Raw genomic sequence first — 15,292 nt, 5'->3', positions numbered from 1 at the left:
GCCTGACCGCCAAGTGAAGTCCGAGCAACTCGCGGTCGAAGGTACTGTAACGGCGTTCGGGCGGGCGGAGCTGCCGGCTAAAGAACGCCAGCGGTTGCCAAGCTCCACGCACCCATTGCTCGTGCACCGCGCCCACCGCGTAGTCCGAGGCATCGGTGGTGAGGGCGATCGGTGCATCGGGCGCCGGGTGCGCGAGCATGGTGGCGTTAGCCAAGGCGAGCTTCGCGCCCGTGAACGCCGCGTCCATCTGCTCGGTCCAGGTAACGTCGCCTTTGCCCGGCTTACCTCGGAGAGCTTCGAGCAGGGGGCGCAGGAGCTGGGCGATACGGGGCAGGAACCGATGGTAAAAGTTCACCATGCCCAGGAACTCCTGCAGCCCTCTGATCGTGCGGGGGCGCGGACAATGTCGGTAGGGGTAACAATGGGGTAACAATGATGTTCGATACCAACATCATGATTCGGCCACCACACATAGTTTCTAGCCAGCGAGTGACTTCATCTTCACAATCCCGGGGTGACAGTCATGGATTCCATGACCCTGGAACGCAGATTTTCCGGGATCATGACCCGACATCCCCAGAGTAGGCAACCATTTTCCACGCTGAGTTCGTTTTTACGTGCTTTAAAAGCCGCAAAAGCTGGGTCACCCTTAGGTAGCAAATGCCATTCAAGCTGCACAGCCTGGACAGTTCTGGATAGAACGGGGTCTCGTCGAGTATGGGTGCGGATCTGGCTGGCATCAACAGCACAATCTTCCAGATGATCCATCAGTGCGATAATGGATCCTGGTGTAGGCGAATCATCAACGGATTCTGGAAGGGGTAACCGACTCATGGCATCTGCATTTGTGATAGACGGACCAGGCTTATAACATATGGTGTAGTCATAAGCAGTGAGAAACAGGTACCATCGGATGATCCTTGGCGGTAGTGTGTCAGACGTCGCATTAGTCGGACCAAACAGTCTGATCAGCGGCTTGTGATCAGTGCGAATCGTGAAATGATGTCCAAGAAGTCGCTGGCAAAATTTGCTGATGCCGAAAACGATTCCCAATCCTTCGTTGTCAAGTTGGGAATAGTTCTTCTCTGCCGGGCACAACGTTCTGGAAGCAAATGCAACAGGTCTTTCTGTACCATCAGGCATCACGTGTGATAATACACTCCCCACTCCATACCGACAGGCATTGCATGTCAGCACAAGATCCTTCTCCAGATCAAAATGAACGAGAACATTGGACGATTTTAGCAGATCCTTTGAGGTCTGGAATGCTGATTGTTCAGTGGACCCCCAGCTCCAGGAGACTCCTTTCCTCAAAAGACGATAAAGGGGGCCCAAACGTCGGTCACATTCGGGATGTAACGACCATAGAACTGACCCAAACTGAGGTATGACTTCAATTCGGTTACGTCTCGTGGAGCAGGAGCATTCTTCATAGCTCGGACTTTCTCATCTGTCGGGTATAGACCCTCGGCATCAATCGTATGCCCCAGGTACGTGACCGATGGCACCATTAACTTGCACTTGTCTCGACGCAAACGTAGGCCGGAGTCCGAAATCTTCCTCAGAACTCCATCCAGGGTTTGTAGATGTTCAGCATCCGAACGACCAGTAACCAGAATATCATCCTGGTAACAAACGACGTTGCGTTCTGAGGCAAACAAACTGTCCATGACACGTTGATAAATGCCAGGTGCAGATTTTACTCCAAAACTGAGTCGGTGGTACCTGTACAACCCACGATGCATGTTGAAGGTAAGATACTGTTTCAAATTCTCGTCCAAGCGGAGCTGTAGATAGGCGGATTTGAGATCGAGTTTAGTAAAAGTCTTGCCTCCCGTGAGACGAGCGTAGAGGTCTTCGATCCTCAGGATTAGATATTTATCCAATGAAGAACACTTGTTCATGGTCATTTTATAATCTCCACATATGCAGATGGACTGGTCCGATTTTATGACCGGAACGATGGGCCCCGCCCATTTGGCGTACTGAAATTGCTCGATGATCCAGTTCCTTGCCAATCCGCTCCCGCAGGGCGAAAGGGACTAGGCGAGCTCTGCAAAATTTCGGAATGGCATCCCGGTCAACACTGAGTTTAGCTGTATGTCCTTTCAAGGTTCCAAGCTCATCCTTGAAGACATCCGGGTACGTATCCAGCACATTTTTGAGTGTGTATGCTGCGGTAGCAGAAACGTTGGCTGCCCGGAGTTGATGAATGCTTTTCCACTTCAGTTGAATTATGCTCAACCAGTTCCTGCCGAGTAAGGAAGGGCCCTTTCCAGGAATGACGATCAGGGGTGGGTGACACTCGCTGTTATCATAGCCCACCGTGACGTCACATGTACCGCAGGGAACAATCTTCTCACCTGTATAGGTGGAGAGTCCATAGGTAGTAGGTTTCAGGTGGGGCCGGTCAGCATCACTCCACAGGTTTGTGAAAACAGCATGGCTGATGAGCGAGACAGCCGCACCAGTGTCGACCTCCATTTGCAATGGTCGATTGTTGACGACAACAGTGGCAAGCAAGAAAAGGGTCCCGCTTATGGTGAGAATCAATATGAAACAGGTCACACGATTCTGAGTTTTTGGAAACAGCTCACCTGGTCAAGCTCAGGTTTCTCCAAACTGATAAACTGATTAATCTTCTTGTCAGCAGCTTTCTCTTTTCCCGATTTGCGAGTGATGCAAGCTGGAGCAATATGGCCAGTTTTCGAACAGAAATGGCAGGTTGCATCTCTGAACCGACACGTCTCCGGAGGGTGCTTTCCGTTGCACCGAAAACATTTGTTGTGGGTTTGAGACTGCACTGGCTTCTGACGAGGAGCCTTGTTCCAACGTTTTGGCTGAACATGATCCAACCGATTCACAGCAGGGCTGGCACCAGACGAGCGAGTGGCACCGATGCTTGTAGCGTTGCGTTCAGCACTTTCCATGGAAATGGCGGTGTCTCTGGCATTTTGGAAAGTCAGTCTTTTCTCAGCAAGCAGGCGTCTACAAGTGCTGTCATCGGACATCTTAACCACCAGCAAATCACAGAGCATGTCGTCAATCGTATCCCCACCTTCACACATATGTGAGTTTTTTGAGGTGTGCAATGAAGTCTGCGATCGACTGACCTTGCTGCTTGTCTGCACATGTAAAAATTAAACCGACACAGGATGACTGAAGGAGATGGATTACAATGTTCCTTCAAAGCGGCCTTGAGCTCTGCATACGTGAGCTCCTGGATTGTCCGAGGACGAATCAGGTTTTTAACGAGTGTGAACGTCTCACCCCCACAAATGGACAGGAAGATGGCCTTCATCCGGGCTTCCGGCACGATGCCGTTCGCCTCGAAGTAGAAAGACAACCGCTCAGAATATGTGTCAAAATCTCCCTCATGAGGGTCGAATTCATCGATATGGCTGAAAGAAGTCATGGTCTAGACTCTAGATGTTTATCCTCGTCGCCATGTAAAGTATCTCGACAGACTACGATCAATTGTTGCACATTTATTGACACTGCAGATACAGGCCCGATTCACCCCAGCGCCGTCCGAGCTGAGCCGTAACCTCCGGAAACGGAAATAGACCCGCGGTCACCGTGTCGGGTTAAAACGGGGAATATTTGCACCTTCATACATGACAGTTTGGATGGCCATCTCCAATTTCGGTTTCTACTTTTATGTGAAAGTGCGGAATTATCATACCTGCTGATACCCTCCTGTACCGCTGGACATAATAATTTGGAAAGTGAATATTGTATCGTAAAGAAAGAAAGAAAGAAGCATAAAAAAATGTACATTGTCGGTTTTGGTTACAAATACAAGCACGGTTGCTAACTGGTATTCAACATTACTAAAATCGAATAAATTTGGGAATTAACAATATGGTAATGAAAAAATAATCTCATAATGACGACGATTGTTACACTGGTCAACAGCCAAATTGGTTCTGACTTATTTTCAACTGTTTCTAACTAATTTGGTGCCCACGAATCCGAATCTGACCTTAAAATTTCGCTATCACGTAACCTTGACGTATAGTCCGGCAGCTAAGCTAAATATAGCATAACAATTGTGCATTTTGTGAGGAAAGTACCAAATTTGGCACACCAGTAGACTATCATATTATGAAAAGATCTGGATATTGGGCCATGTCAGATTCAGAGATTTGATTTTTGCAAGATTTGCAGATTTTGCAGATTTGCAAGCTGAGATTGCAACGCCAGGGACGGCCGACTCCTTCCTGCGAGCTGCCCACGTCACCCGCACAAGAAGAGCTCATCAAATCACTGCAGCGGCACTGCACATCCTGCAACACCGTGCGTATAAACGCCACTGTATGACATATGCTGATGATGCAGAAGACCTGCCTGAGTTCGAAGACTGGTGTCACCAGAGAGGAGAAGACATTCCCAACTTTCAGTACTGGGCAACTGTGCTGGAACTAGAGATGTTGGTACTGGTCTACGTGCGTTCTCTGCGGCAGGCTTCATTCACGATGTACCTTGATGCCCTGACGGAACTGGTCCCATGGTTCCATGCCTTAGACCACACACACTATGCCAGGTGGGTCCCTGTTCACCTGAGGGACATGGTTGCACTCCCAATGAAGCACCCAGATGTAGCCAGAGAATTCAGGGTTGGCATCTTCACTCTACAGAAGACGAAGAAGGTGTTCTCTTCAATCCCAATCGAATCGAAATCTTGCAAAAATCAAATCTCTGAATCTGAGATGGCCCAATATCCAGATCTTTTCATAATATGATAGTCTACTAGTGTGCCAAATTTGGTGCTTTCCTCCCAAAATGCACAATTGTTATGCTAAGTTGCCCCACTAGTAGTACATCATAAGTGTGGAAAAAATCTTTAGAGCATGCGAATTTCTTGATTAAGTCTCAATAAGTCTATTTATTGTCACAAAAGATAATATGAACTTAATGTTTTTATTTACATCACATAAAAAAAATGTAAATCTCCAAAAATAATATGAACTTTATAAAATATCACAAAAGATAATATGAACTTAATGTTTTTATTTACATCACATAAAAAAATGTAAATCTCCAAAAATAATATGAACTTTATAAAATATCACAAAAAATAATATGAACTTTAAGTTTTTATTTACATCACATAAAAAAATGTAAACCTCCAAAAATAATATGAACTTTATAAAATATCACAAAAAATAATATGAACTTAATGTTTTTATTTACATCACATAAAAAAATGTAAATCTCCAAAAATAATATGAACTTTATAAAATATCACAAAAAATAATATGAACTTTAAGTTTTTATTTACATCACATAAAAAAATGTAAACCTCCAAAAATAATATGAACTTTATAAAATATCACAAAAAATAATATGAACTTAATGTTTTTATTTACATCACATAAAAAAATGTAAATCTCCAAAAATAATATGAACTTTATAAAATATCACAAAAAATAATATGAACTTTAAGTTTTTATTTACATCACATAAAAAAATGTAAATCTCCAAAAATAATATGAACTTTATAAAATATCACAAAAAATAATATGAACTTTAAGTTTTTATTTACATCACATAAAAAAATGTAAATCTCCAAAAATAATATGAACTTTATAAAATATCACAAAAAATAATATGAACTTAATGTTTTTATTTACATCACATAAAAAAATGTAAATCTCCAAAAATAATATGAACTTTATAAAATATCACAAAAAATAATATGAACTTTAAGTTTTTATTTACATCACATAAAAAAATGTAAACCTCCAAAAATAATATGAACTTTATAAAATATCACAAAAAATAATATGAACTTTAAGTTTTTATTTACATCACATAAAAAAATGTAAACCTCCAAAAATAATATGAACTTTATAAAATATCACAAAAAATAATATGAACTTTAAGTTTTTATTTACATCACATAAAAAAATGTAAACCTCCAAAAATAATATGAACTTTATAAAATATCACAAAAAATAATATGAACTTAATGTTTTTATTTACATCACATAAAAAAATGTAAATCTCCAAAAATAATATGAACTTTAAGTTTTTATTTACATCACATTAAAAGTGCTTCTGAACTTTACTTTTGCGTTTGTAGGAGCAATCACTTTCACGCTGTAAAGTCCAACAGTAGTCGCCCATCATGTTTGGATTGAATCGGCCTTGATATCGAGTCTCCATGATGGCAATTTCCTGGTGAAACCTTCCTCCATGTTCATCACTGACATCGCCAAGATTTTGTGGAAAGAAGTCCAGATGAGAATGGAAGAAATGTATCTTGAGTGACATTCGAGCACCGGGCGCCTGGTAACTCTTCAACATCTTGTCCGCAAGCTCTTCATAATTTGGTGCTCGAAAATTTCCAAGGTAATTGTTAGCAAGAGCCACAAAGCTATCCCAAGCAACGCTTTCCAGCTCAGATAGTCTCGTTACAAAGTCCTGATCAGTGAGTACAAGACGAATTTGAGGACCATTGAAAACACCCGCCTTTACTTTGGCCTCAAATACAATGCCTTGGAACTTCATTAGCAAGTAGTGGAAGCCAGCACCATCTTGATCCATGGCCTTCACAAAGTTCTTCATCAAACTAAGTTTCAAATGAAGTGGTGGTAAGAATACCTTCTCAGGGTCACCAAGAGGTTTGTGAATTTCAAATGAAGTGGTATTCCTATGGTATACTGGTTCTCAAAAACTGGATGTGCTCGTGAAAATGGGATATCATAATCGAAATCTACAGGTTCATGTTGGTTAGAATCACCTCAAAATATACTAGAACCATAAAACTTTGAAAATTTTGTTGACCAGTGAGTGTTATGAGTTTTTTATAAATCTGGAATTGAGGAACTTTGGTGGTGCAATGATTTTCACTGTTTGCATCAGACTGGCAATGGCAAAACCCACATTCCTTTAAACACCATAAATTCATTTTCTAAATTTTTCCAAATAATTTTTCTAAATTTTCTAAATTCCTTTTCTAAATTCTTATTCCCTAAACACCGCCTTCTTTCAAATACCCTAAACCCGAAACACCGCCTTCTTTCAAACACCATAAACCCTAAACCCCGCCTTCTTTCAAACACCCTAAACCCGAAACACCGCCTTCTTTCAAACACCCTAAACCCTAAACACCGCCTTCTTTCAAACACCCTAAACCCTAAACACCGCCTTCTTTCAAACACCATAAACCCTAAACCCCGCCTTCTTTCAAACACCCTAAACTCGAAACACCGCCTTCTTTCAAACACCCTAAACCCGAAACACCGCCTTCTTTCAAACACCCTAAACCCTAAACACCGCCTTCTTTCAAACACCCTAAACCCGAAACACCGCCTTCTTTCAAACACCCTAAACCCGAAACACCGCCTTCTTTCAAACACCCTAAACCCGAAACACCGCCTTCTTTCACACACCCTAAACCCGAAACACCGCCTTCTTTCAAACACCCTAAACCCGAAACACCGCCTTCTTTCAAACACCCTAAATCCGAAACACCGCCTTCTTTCAAACACCCTAAACCCGAAACACCGCCTTCTTTCAAACACCCTAAACCCGAAACACCGCCTTCTTTCAAACACACTAAACCCGAAACACCGCCTTCTTTCACACACCCTAAACCCGAAACACCGCCTTCTTTCAAACACCCTAAACCCGAAACACCGCCTTCTTTCAAACACCCTAAACCCGAAACACTGCCTTCTTTCACACACCCTAAACCCGAAACACCGCCTTCTTTCAAACACCCTAAACCCGAAACACCGCCTTCTTTCAAACACCCTAAACCCGAAACACCGCCTTCTTTCAAACACCCTAAACCCAAAACACCGCCTTCTTTCAAACACCCTAAACCCGAAACACCGCCTTCTTTCAAACACCCTAAACCCGAAACACCGCCTTCTTTCAAACACCCTAAACCCGAAACACCGCCTTCTTTCAAACACCCTAAACCCGAAACACCGCCTTCTTTCAAACACCCTAAACCCGAAACACCGCCTTCTTTCAAACACCCTAAACCCGAAACACCGCCTTCTTTCAAACACCCTAAAAACGAAACACCGCCTTCTTTCAAACACCCAAACCCTAAACACGCCTTCTTTCATTACAACGCAGAAGTACTGAACGGGTGTACAGGTACCGAGTGTGCGTGCGGATACCGAACTTGCGGGTACAGAGTGTGCGTGCGGATACCGAGTGTGTGTGCGGGTATGCAGCGTGTGTCTCACGGCCTGAGACGAGCGGCGTATGGGGGTCCGTGATCCCTGTGGGATTGCTGACGACAGGCTGTGTTAATCATCTGATCAACTAGTACATGTAACGTCTTCAAACTAATGATATCGAGGCAGAAAGGAGCGTATGAATCTGGAAGAGCATACCATTCTGAATAAAATAAAAAAACCACCTTTAGAGGCCATTTTTCCGCAAGCGGGGTTGGCCTTTTTCGGGAACTGTGGTTGTTGTTGTTTTTCGGTCCCCTTTTTGAAGCAATGTTTTACGGCCGGATGCCCTTCCTGACGCCAATCCTTTTTGCCGCCTTTAACTACAAGCAGGGAATTACCAGTGAACTGGTACTCAATTTGCCGACCTCGGAAGGATGAGCAGGCTGAGTCAACCCCCCTGGCGTTAATTACAGCGATTAGACCGGGATTCGAACCCAGGATCCTAGGGATATCCTAAGCCGGCACCCTAGCCGCTAGCCCAACACCAGGGATTCTGAATGAAAGAAGGAATATCCATGGGTCAGTAAAGCCTAAGATGGATCGCAATAGGCGTTTTGTAAGTTGTGTGTGAAGACCTTGCAAGCCAAGGAAGGCCATTCTGAAAGGCCATGCCGATTCCAGGGATCGTAAACAAAACACGTGACCATCAGCTCAACGAAGACTCGTATGCTTCCAAGAGAAGACTCCTCGTATGCTTCCAAGAAAACACTTGACTCGTATGCTTCCAAGAGAAGACTCCTCGTATGCTTCCAAGAAAACACTTGACTCGTATGCTTCCAAGAGAAGACTCGTATGCTTCCAAGAGAAGACTCGACTTGTATGCTTCCAAGAGAAGACTCGACTTGTATGCTTCCAAAAGAAGACTCGGCTTGTATGCTTCCAAGAGAAGACTCGACTCGTATGCTTCCAAGAGAAGACTCGACTTGTATGCTTCCAAGAGAAGACTCGACTCGTATGCTTCCAAGAGAAGACTCGACTCGTATGCTTCCAAGAGAAGACTCGACTCGTATGCTTTCAATAGAAGACTCGTATGCTTCCAAGAGAAGACTCGTATGCTTCCAAGAGAAGACTCGTATGCTTCCAAGAGAAGACTCGACTTGTGTGCTTCCAAAAGAAGACTCCTCGTATGCTTCCAAGAGAAGACTCGACTTGTATACTTCCAAAAGAAGACTCGACTTGTATGCTTCCAAAAGGTGACTCGACTTGTATGCTTCCAAAAGAAGACTCCTCGTATGCTTCTAAGAAAAGACTAGACTCGTATGCTTCCAAGAGAAGACTCGACTCGTATGCTTCCAAGAGAAGACGACTTGTATGCTTCCAAGAGAAGACTCGACTCGTATGCTTCCAAGAGAAGACTAGTGTTGCATCCAAGAGAAGACTTGACTCGTATGCTTCAAGAGAAGAGTCGTATGCTTGTTCAGGGGGAGAATCTCTATACTGGAACTTGAACTCTAAATTGTGCCAACTCAGGTTCACTCGTGCGAGACAAATGGTCCTTGCTGGACCTTTTAAATACGCATTTTATTGTCACCCCTTGCATCTTGCTTTAAGTTCAGCTTCTCAGGTTCCCTTTTACCTTTTAAATACGCATTTTATTGTCACCCCTTGCATCTTGCTTTAAGTTCAGCTTCTCAGGTTCCCTTTTACCTTTTAAATACGCATTTTATTGTCACCCCTTGCATCTTGCTTTAAGTTCAGCTTCTCAGGTTCCCTTGCCTTGAAGTGTTTTGATGGGAAACGTTTGGTTTTCAGATCTCGATGTTGTTTTCTTTTTAATTTTGCGTGCGTTGCATCCCTCGTGTGGCGCAGTCACGTTGCCCTGATGCACTATCTCTTTAGATTGAGTTGTGAGTCGAGTGTTTGGCCTGGGTGCCGGCACACAATGGCCTGCTCGTTTGCAAGATTGCTAGCAGATGGGACAGCCGGCTTGACGTCGTTGACGAACGCTGTGGCCACATCCATCAAGATGGTTTTTCGAATTGTGCTGGAACTTGAATCCAGACGGGATGGCCCCATTGCGAGTTAACTTGCTGAGCCCTCTTTTGAACTCGATTTAATAAACGAGCAGGGACCCATGAAACATCTGCTCAATGTAAAATGTGGCTTGAAGTCCTCAATTCCACCCTCTCCCCTCCCCTCTCATCACAAACCCCAAGTCGTGAACCTCTACCTCCCCAACCCCAAGTCCTCTCACCCCCCCCCCAACCCCAAGTCCTCTCTGACCCCCCCCTAACCCCAAGTCCTCTCTGACCCCCCCCTAACCCCAAGTCCTCTCTGACCCCCCCTAACCCCAAGTCCTCTCTGACCCCCCCTAACCCCAAGTCCTCTCTGACCCCCCCTAACCCCAAGTCCTCTCTGACCCCCCCCCAACCCCAAGTCCTCTCTGACCCCCCCTAACCCCAAGTCCTCTCACCCCCCCCAACCCCAAGTCCTCTCTGACCCCCCCCTAACCCCAAGTCCTCTCTGACCCCCCCCCCCTAACTCCAAGTCCTCAGCCTCCATACCCCAAGTCTTCATCCCCATTCCCCACCCTCAACTTCACTCTCATCCTCCCAACCCAAGTCCTCACCCTCACCAGGGACCTCTGCGGTAAAAGCCCTCCTTGAGCAAATGCCACATAGTTATTTGGGCAGTGTATAGACAACACACTGCTTCCTTGATTGCTGAGACCTGCACGTACTGTGATCTTCACAGGGCCTGTGATGCCGATTCGCCCCAACCTTTCGATATTTGATGATCCTTTTAACACGAAAACAGTCACATTGATCATTTTACACTGCAGGGAAAACTTGTAAGGAGGCATTGGCGTTTGTGAATATGATAGCTCCGAAGATGTCTTTGGTTTCACTTAGCATCAACATGGTGGCCATAAGATTTTTCAGGTTGAAAATGTGGGTGAAGTCAGGCCAGCTTCCCACCCAATGGGTTGAACGAAATGTTTCATACAGACAGTCGAACAAGCGTACCTATTATATAGGTTTTCTTATTTATTTTTTTGTATTTTTTTTTTTTTACAAAATGGATGGACTTGCTCTTTATTGTTTGTGCAGGATGCAAGTTACGTCTGCAAGCAGCTGTAATGATGAAAGGTAAGGAGACATTTTTTAAATTCCGAATATATTCTGTTGATTAAGGTCAGTGGAGTTGATGGAGCTGTGGGTCAGGGGAGGGGTGGAGTTTTTGGAGCTGTGGGTCAGGGGAGGGGTGGAGTTGTTGGAGCTGTGGGTCAGGGGAGGGGTGGAGTTGTTGGAGCTGTGGGTCAGGGGAGGGATGGAGTTGTTGGAGCTGTGGGTCAGGGGAGGGGTGGAGTTGTTGGAGCTGTGGGTCAGGGGAGGGGTGGAGTTGTTGGAGCTGTGGGTCAGGGGAGCGGTGGAGTTGTTGGAGCTGTGGGTCAGGGGAGCGGTGGAGTTGTTGGAGCTGTGGGTCAGGGGAGGGGTGGAGTTGTTGGAGCTGTGGGTCAGGGGAGGGGTGGGGTTGTTGGAGCTGTGGGTCAGGGGAGCGGTGGAGTTGTTGGAGCTGTGGGTCAGGGGAGCGGTGGAGTTGTTGGAGCTGTGGGTCAGGGGAGCGGTGGAGTTGTTGGAGCTGTGGGTCAGGGGAGGGATGGAGTTGTTGGAGCTGTGGGTCAGGGGAGGGGTGGAGTTGTTGGAGCTGTGGGTCAGGGGAGGGGTGGAGTTGTTGGAGCTGTGGGTCAGGGGAGCGGTGGAGTTGTTGGAGCTGTGGGTCAGGGGAGCGGTGGAGTTGTTGGAGCTGTGGGTCAGGGGAGGGGTGGAGTTGTTGGAGCTGTGGGTCAGGGGAGCGGTGGAGTTGTTGGAGCTGTGGGTCAGGGGAGCGGTGGAGTTGTTGGAGCTGTGGGTCAGGGGAGCGGTGGAGTTGTTGGAGCTGTGGGTCAGGGGAGGGGTGGAGTTGTTGGAGCTGTGGGTCAGGGGAGGGGTGGAGTTGTTGGAGCTGTGGGTCAGGGGAGGGGTGGAGTTGTTGGAGCTGTGGGTCAGGGGAGGGATGGAGTTGTTGGAGCTGTGGGTCAGGGGAGGGGTGGAGTTGTTGGAGCTGTGGGTCAGGGGAGGGGTGGAGTTGTTGGAGCTGTGGGTCAGGGGAGCGGTGGAGTTGTTGGAGCTGTGGGTCAGGGGAGGGATGGGGTTGTTGGAGCTGTGGGTCAGGAGAGGGATGGGGTTGTTGGAGCTGTGGGTCAGGGGAGGGGTGGGGTTGTTGGAGCTGTGGGTCAGGGGAGGGATGGGGTTGTTGGAGCTGTGGGTCAGGAGAGGGGTGGGGTTGTTGGAGCTGTGGGTCAGGGGTTGGCTGGAGTTGTTGGAGCTGTGGGTCAAGGGTTGGCTGGACCTGTTGGAGCTGTGGGTCAGGGGTGGGGTGGAGTTGTTGGAGCTGTGGGTCAGGGGAGGGGTGGAGTTGTTGGAGCTGTGGGTCAGGGGAGGGGTGGAGTTGTTGGAGCTGTCGGTCAGGGGAGGGGTGGAGTTGTTGGAGCTGGGGGTCGGGAGAGGGTTGTAGTTATTGGATCTACGGGTGGGAGAAAGGGGTGCAGTTGATGGAGCTGGGGGTGGTGGAGAGGCGTTGTTGGAGCTGGGGGTGGTGGAGAGGCGTTTTTGGAGCTGGGGGTGGTGGAGAGGCGTTGTTGGAGCTGGGGGTGGGGGAGAGGCGTTGTTGGAGCTGGGGGTGGTGGAGAGGCGTTGGAGCTGGGGGTGGTGGAGAGGCGTTGGAGCTGGGGGTGGTGGAGAGGCGTTGGAGCTGGGGGTGGTGGAGAGGCGTTGTTGGAGCTGGGGGTGGTGGAGAGGCGTTGTTGGAGCTGGGGTGTTGGAGTGGCATTGGTGGAGCTTGGGGGGGAGGGGTAACGATAATGGCGGTTGGATGGGCGGCATGGAGAGAGATGGGAGTCGGGGAGTGGAGTGGAGCAGGCAGTTAGCGATGATGACACTTGAGGGGTGGTGTGTAGTTTTAGGTATAACATGCCAGGTGTAATTGCTCTACCTGATGGACTCTGTGCAGGTTTGATGGTGTTGTCCTTGTGACTGATTCAACTGAAAAGCTGACCGGTGACCTGACCGTTTTGAAAGCGGCAATTGATGAATATGCAAAGGTCAGAAACAATTTGTTTGCCGTGATTTTAAGAAATCAGACTGCAAATCAACCCATGGATAAATTTGATGAATTGACTGAGTCGAACATGGAATTTTGACCTTCTAACACCGGTGGTGTTTGTGCTTCAGCAGGCCATTCAACTTTGTCATTTGTGTAACGAGTCATGTAGTGATGCGTCATGTAGTGAAAATGCAAACACATTTTCAAGAATCTAGTTGTGATACGTCAATACTCCGGGGCGGATCCATGAATTTCAAGATGGACAGGGGAGGGTGCACCAAGTCATAGTGCCGAAGCGACATCTCTTATCATGGGTGTATACTGTAAACACACACACATAATTGACTCACACGTGAAGAGAAAGTTGAATGGTGCCTCCACTCTGTTTCTGTGACTGAACTGCATACCATATCACAGCATTTAACTTGTCATCGAAAATCCGAAAATCTGGTGCGCAAGCGCCCCTCCATCCCCTCCTGGATACGAGAGTGATGCTACTAGACATACCGGCTCCCTATGGGAGCATAATACCCATCCTTCTGGTGGGAATTAGTAAAGCACTTGCACTATGCTACATGCTCTGTGAAAAACTGCAAGTCTTCTCCACAGCAGAATTGTAATACCCTCTCCCACAACCACCAGGTGGCACTATACGGTACACTTTTACATAGAGAATGTGAGCTGTCCCCGAACCACTGCGACTATTCATTTTTTTTTTTTTAAGAGCTGAAAACCTTCCCAGGCACATTCCAAGTACAACCATGAAATTTCAACTCCTTCCATCTGGCGGTGTCGGTGTCCATACAGGTCGAACAAACAAACAAATGAAAAATCACTCATCGAGCGACACTTGGCAAAAGAGAACAAAGCAGAATGGCCCTCAGTAGAGTATCCTATTGACCTCTTAAATAGTTGGTGGTTGAATTCAGTTAGCTGACATGACAATCCTATTCAAATTTCAAGTCAATCGGATGAAAATTGAGGCTTTTAGAAATTTGAAAAAAGTGGTTGACCTTTGGCCTATTTTGACCTTTTGGCCTATGCTGATCTGAAAAATAGTTGTTATTTGAATTCAGTTAACTGATATGTAAATTCCATTCAAATTTCAAGTCAATCGGATGAAAATTGAAGATTTTAGAAATTCGAAATTTTGTTGACCTTTGACCTATGTTGACCTTTTGGCCTATACTGATCTCAAAAGTAGTTGGTGGTTGAAGTCAGTTCACTGATGTGAAAATCCTATTCGAATTTCAAGTCAATCGGATGAAAATTGAGGATTTTAGAAATTTGAAATGGTTGTTGACCTTTGGCCTACGTTGACCTTTTGGCCTACACTGATCTAAAAAAATAGTTGGTGGTTGAATTCAGTAAGCCGATATGTAAATCCTATTCAAATTCCAAGTCAATCGGATGAAAATTGAGGATTTTAGAAATTTGAAAAAATGTGGTTGACCTTTGGTCTATGTTGACCTTTTGACGTTTTGACCCCAAAATATATAGGATTTTGTCAGACCACGAACTCTACCATTTGGTGAAGTTTCGTGAAGATCGGTTTAAAATTGTGACCTGTAGGCAAGTATAAGTGAGCGGACAGACAAACACACACACACACACACACACACACACACACACACACACACACACACACACACACACACACACACACACACACACACACACACACACACACACACACACACACACACACACACACACACACACACACCGGAGTGATCAACATACTTGTAAAAAAATAAAAAATTTTGCCAAGTAACAAACACCCACAAGGAACAGACACACCACGACCGAGCTCCTTTTATATATTAGTACACCCACTCACTATGGGAGCGGCAGGGGGAGTCATGTTATTATCCTTATTATTATTGCCAATTATCATTACTATTACTTGTGGTAGATCAGGTGACGAAAAGATCAGACAGTTCCTCAACATTCTGAATTCCCTGTAATAAAATTTACTTCCGCGAGGGTTTAGGGAGGGAACA

General features: G+C 45.9%; 1 protein-coding gene across 3 annotated transcripts in view; it reads left to right on the top strand.

Moving 5' to 3' along the window:
- Positions 1 to 7,992: 7,992 nt before the first annotated feature.
- The window catches only part of LOC137423738 (putative aminopeptidase W07G4.4), a 118,308-nt gene continuing 111,008 nt past the window's right edge, over positions 7,993 to 15,292 (top strand). Inside the window, exons 1-3 of one of the 3 annotated variants that reach the window (XM_078773783.1) lie at positions 7,993 to 8,118; positions 11,255 to 11,293; positions 13,197 to 13,287. In XM_078773783.1, coding sequence (XP_078629909.1) covers positions 11,256 to 11,293; positions 13,197 to 13,287 — 129 coding nt within the window. In that variant the 5' untranslated portion in view covers positions 7,993 to 8,118; position 11,255. Of the gene's footprint in view, positions 8,128 to 8,456; positions 8,724 to 11,254; positions 11,294 to 13,196; positions 13,288 to 15,292 lie in introns of those variants that run through there. The other 2 variants (XM_068111202.2, XM_078773784.1) reach the window with 2 other exon arrangements.

The sequence above is a fragment of the Myxine glutinosa genome, chromosome 3 (genome assembly GCF_964187855.1).
Source record: "Myxine glutinosa chromosome 3, kmMyxGlut1.1, whole genome shotgun sequence".
Lineage (NCBI taxonomy): Eukaryota > Metazoa > Chordata > Myxini > Myxiniformes > Myxinidae > Myxine > Myxine glutinosa.
The sequence above is the reverse complement of the archived record's forward strand: the minus strand, read 5'-3'. Positions and strand labels throughout refer to the sequence as shown.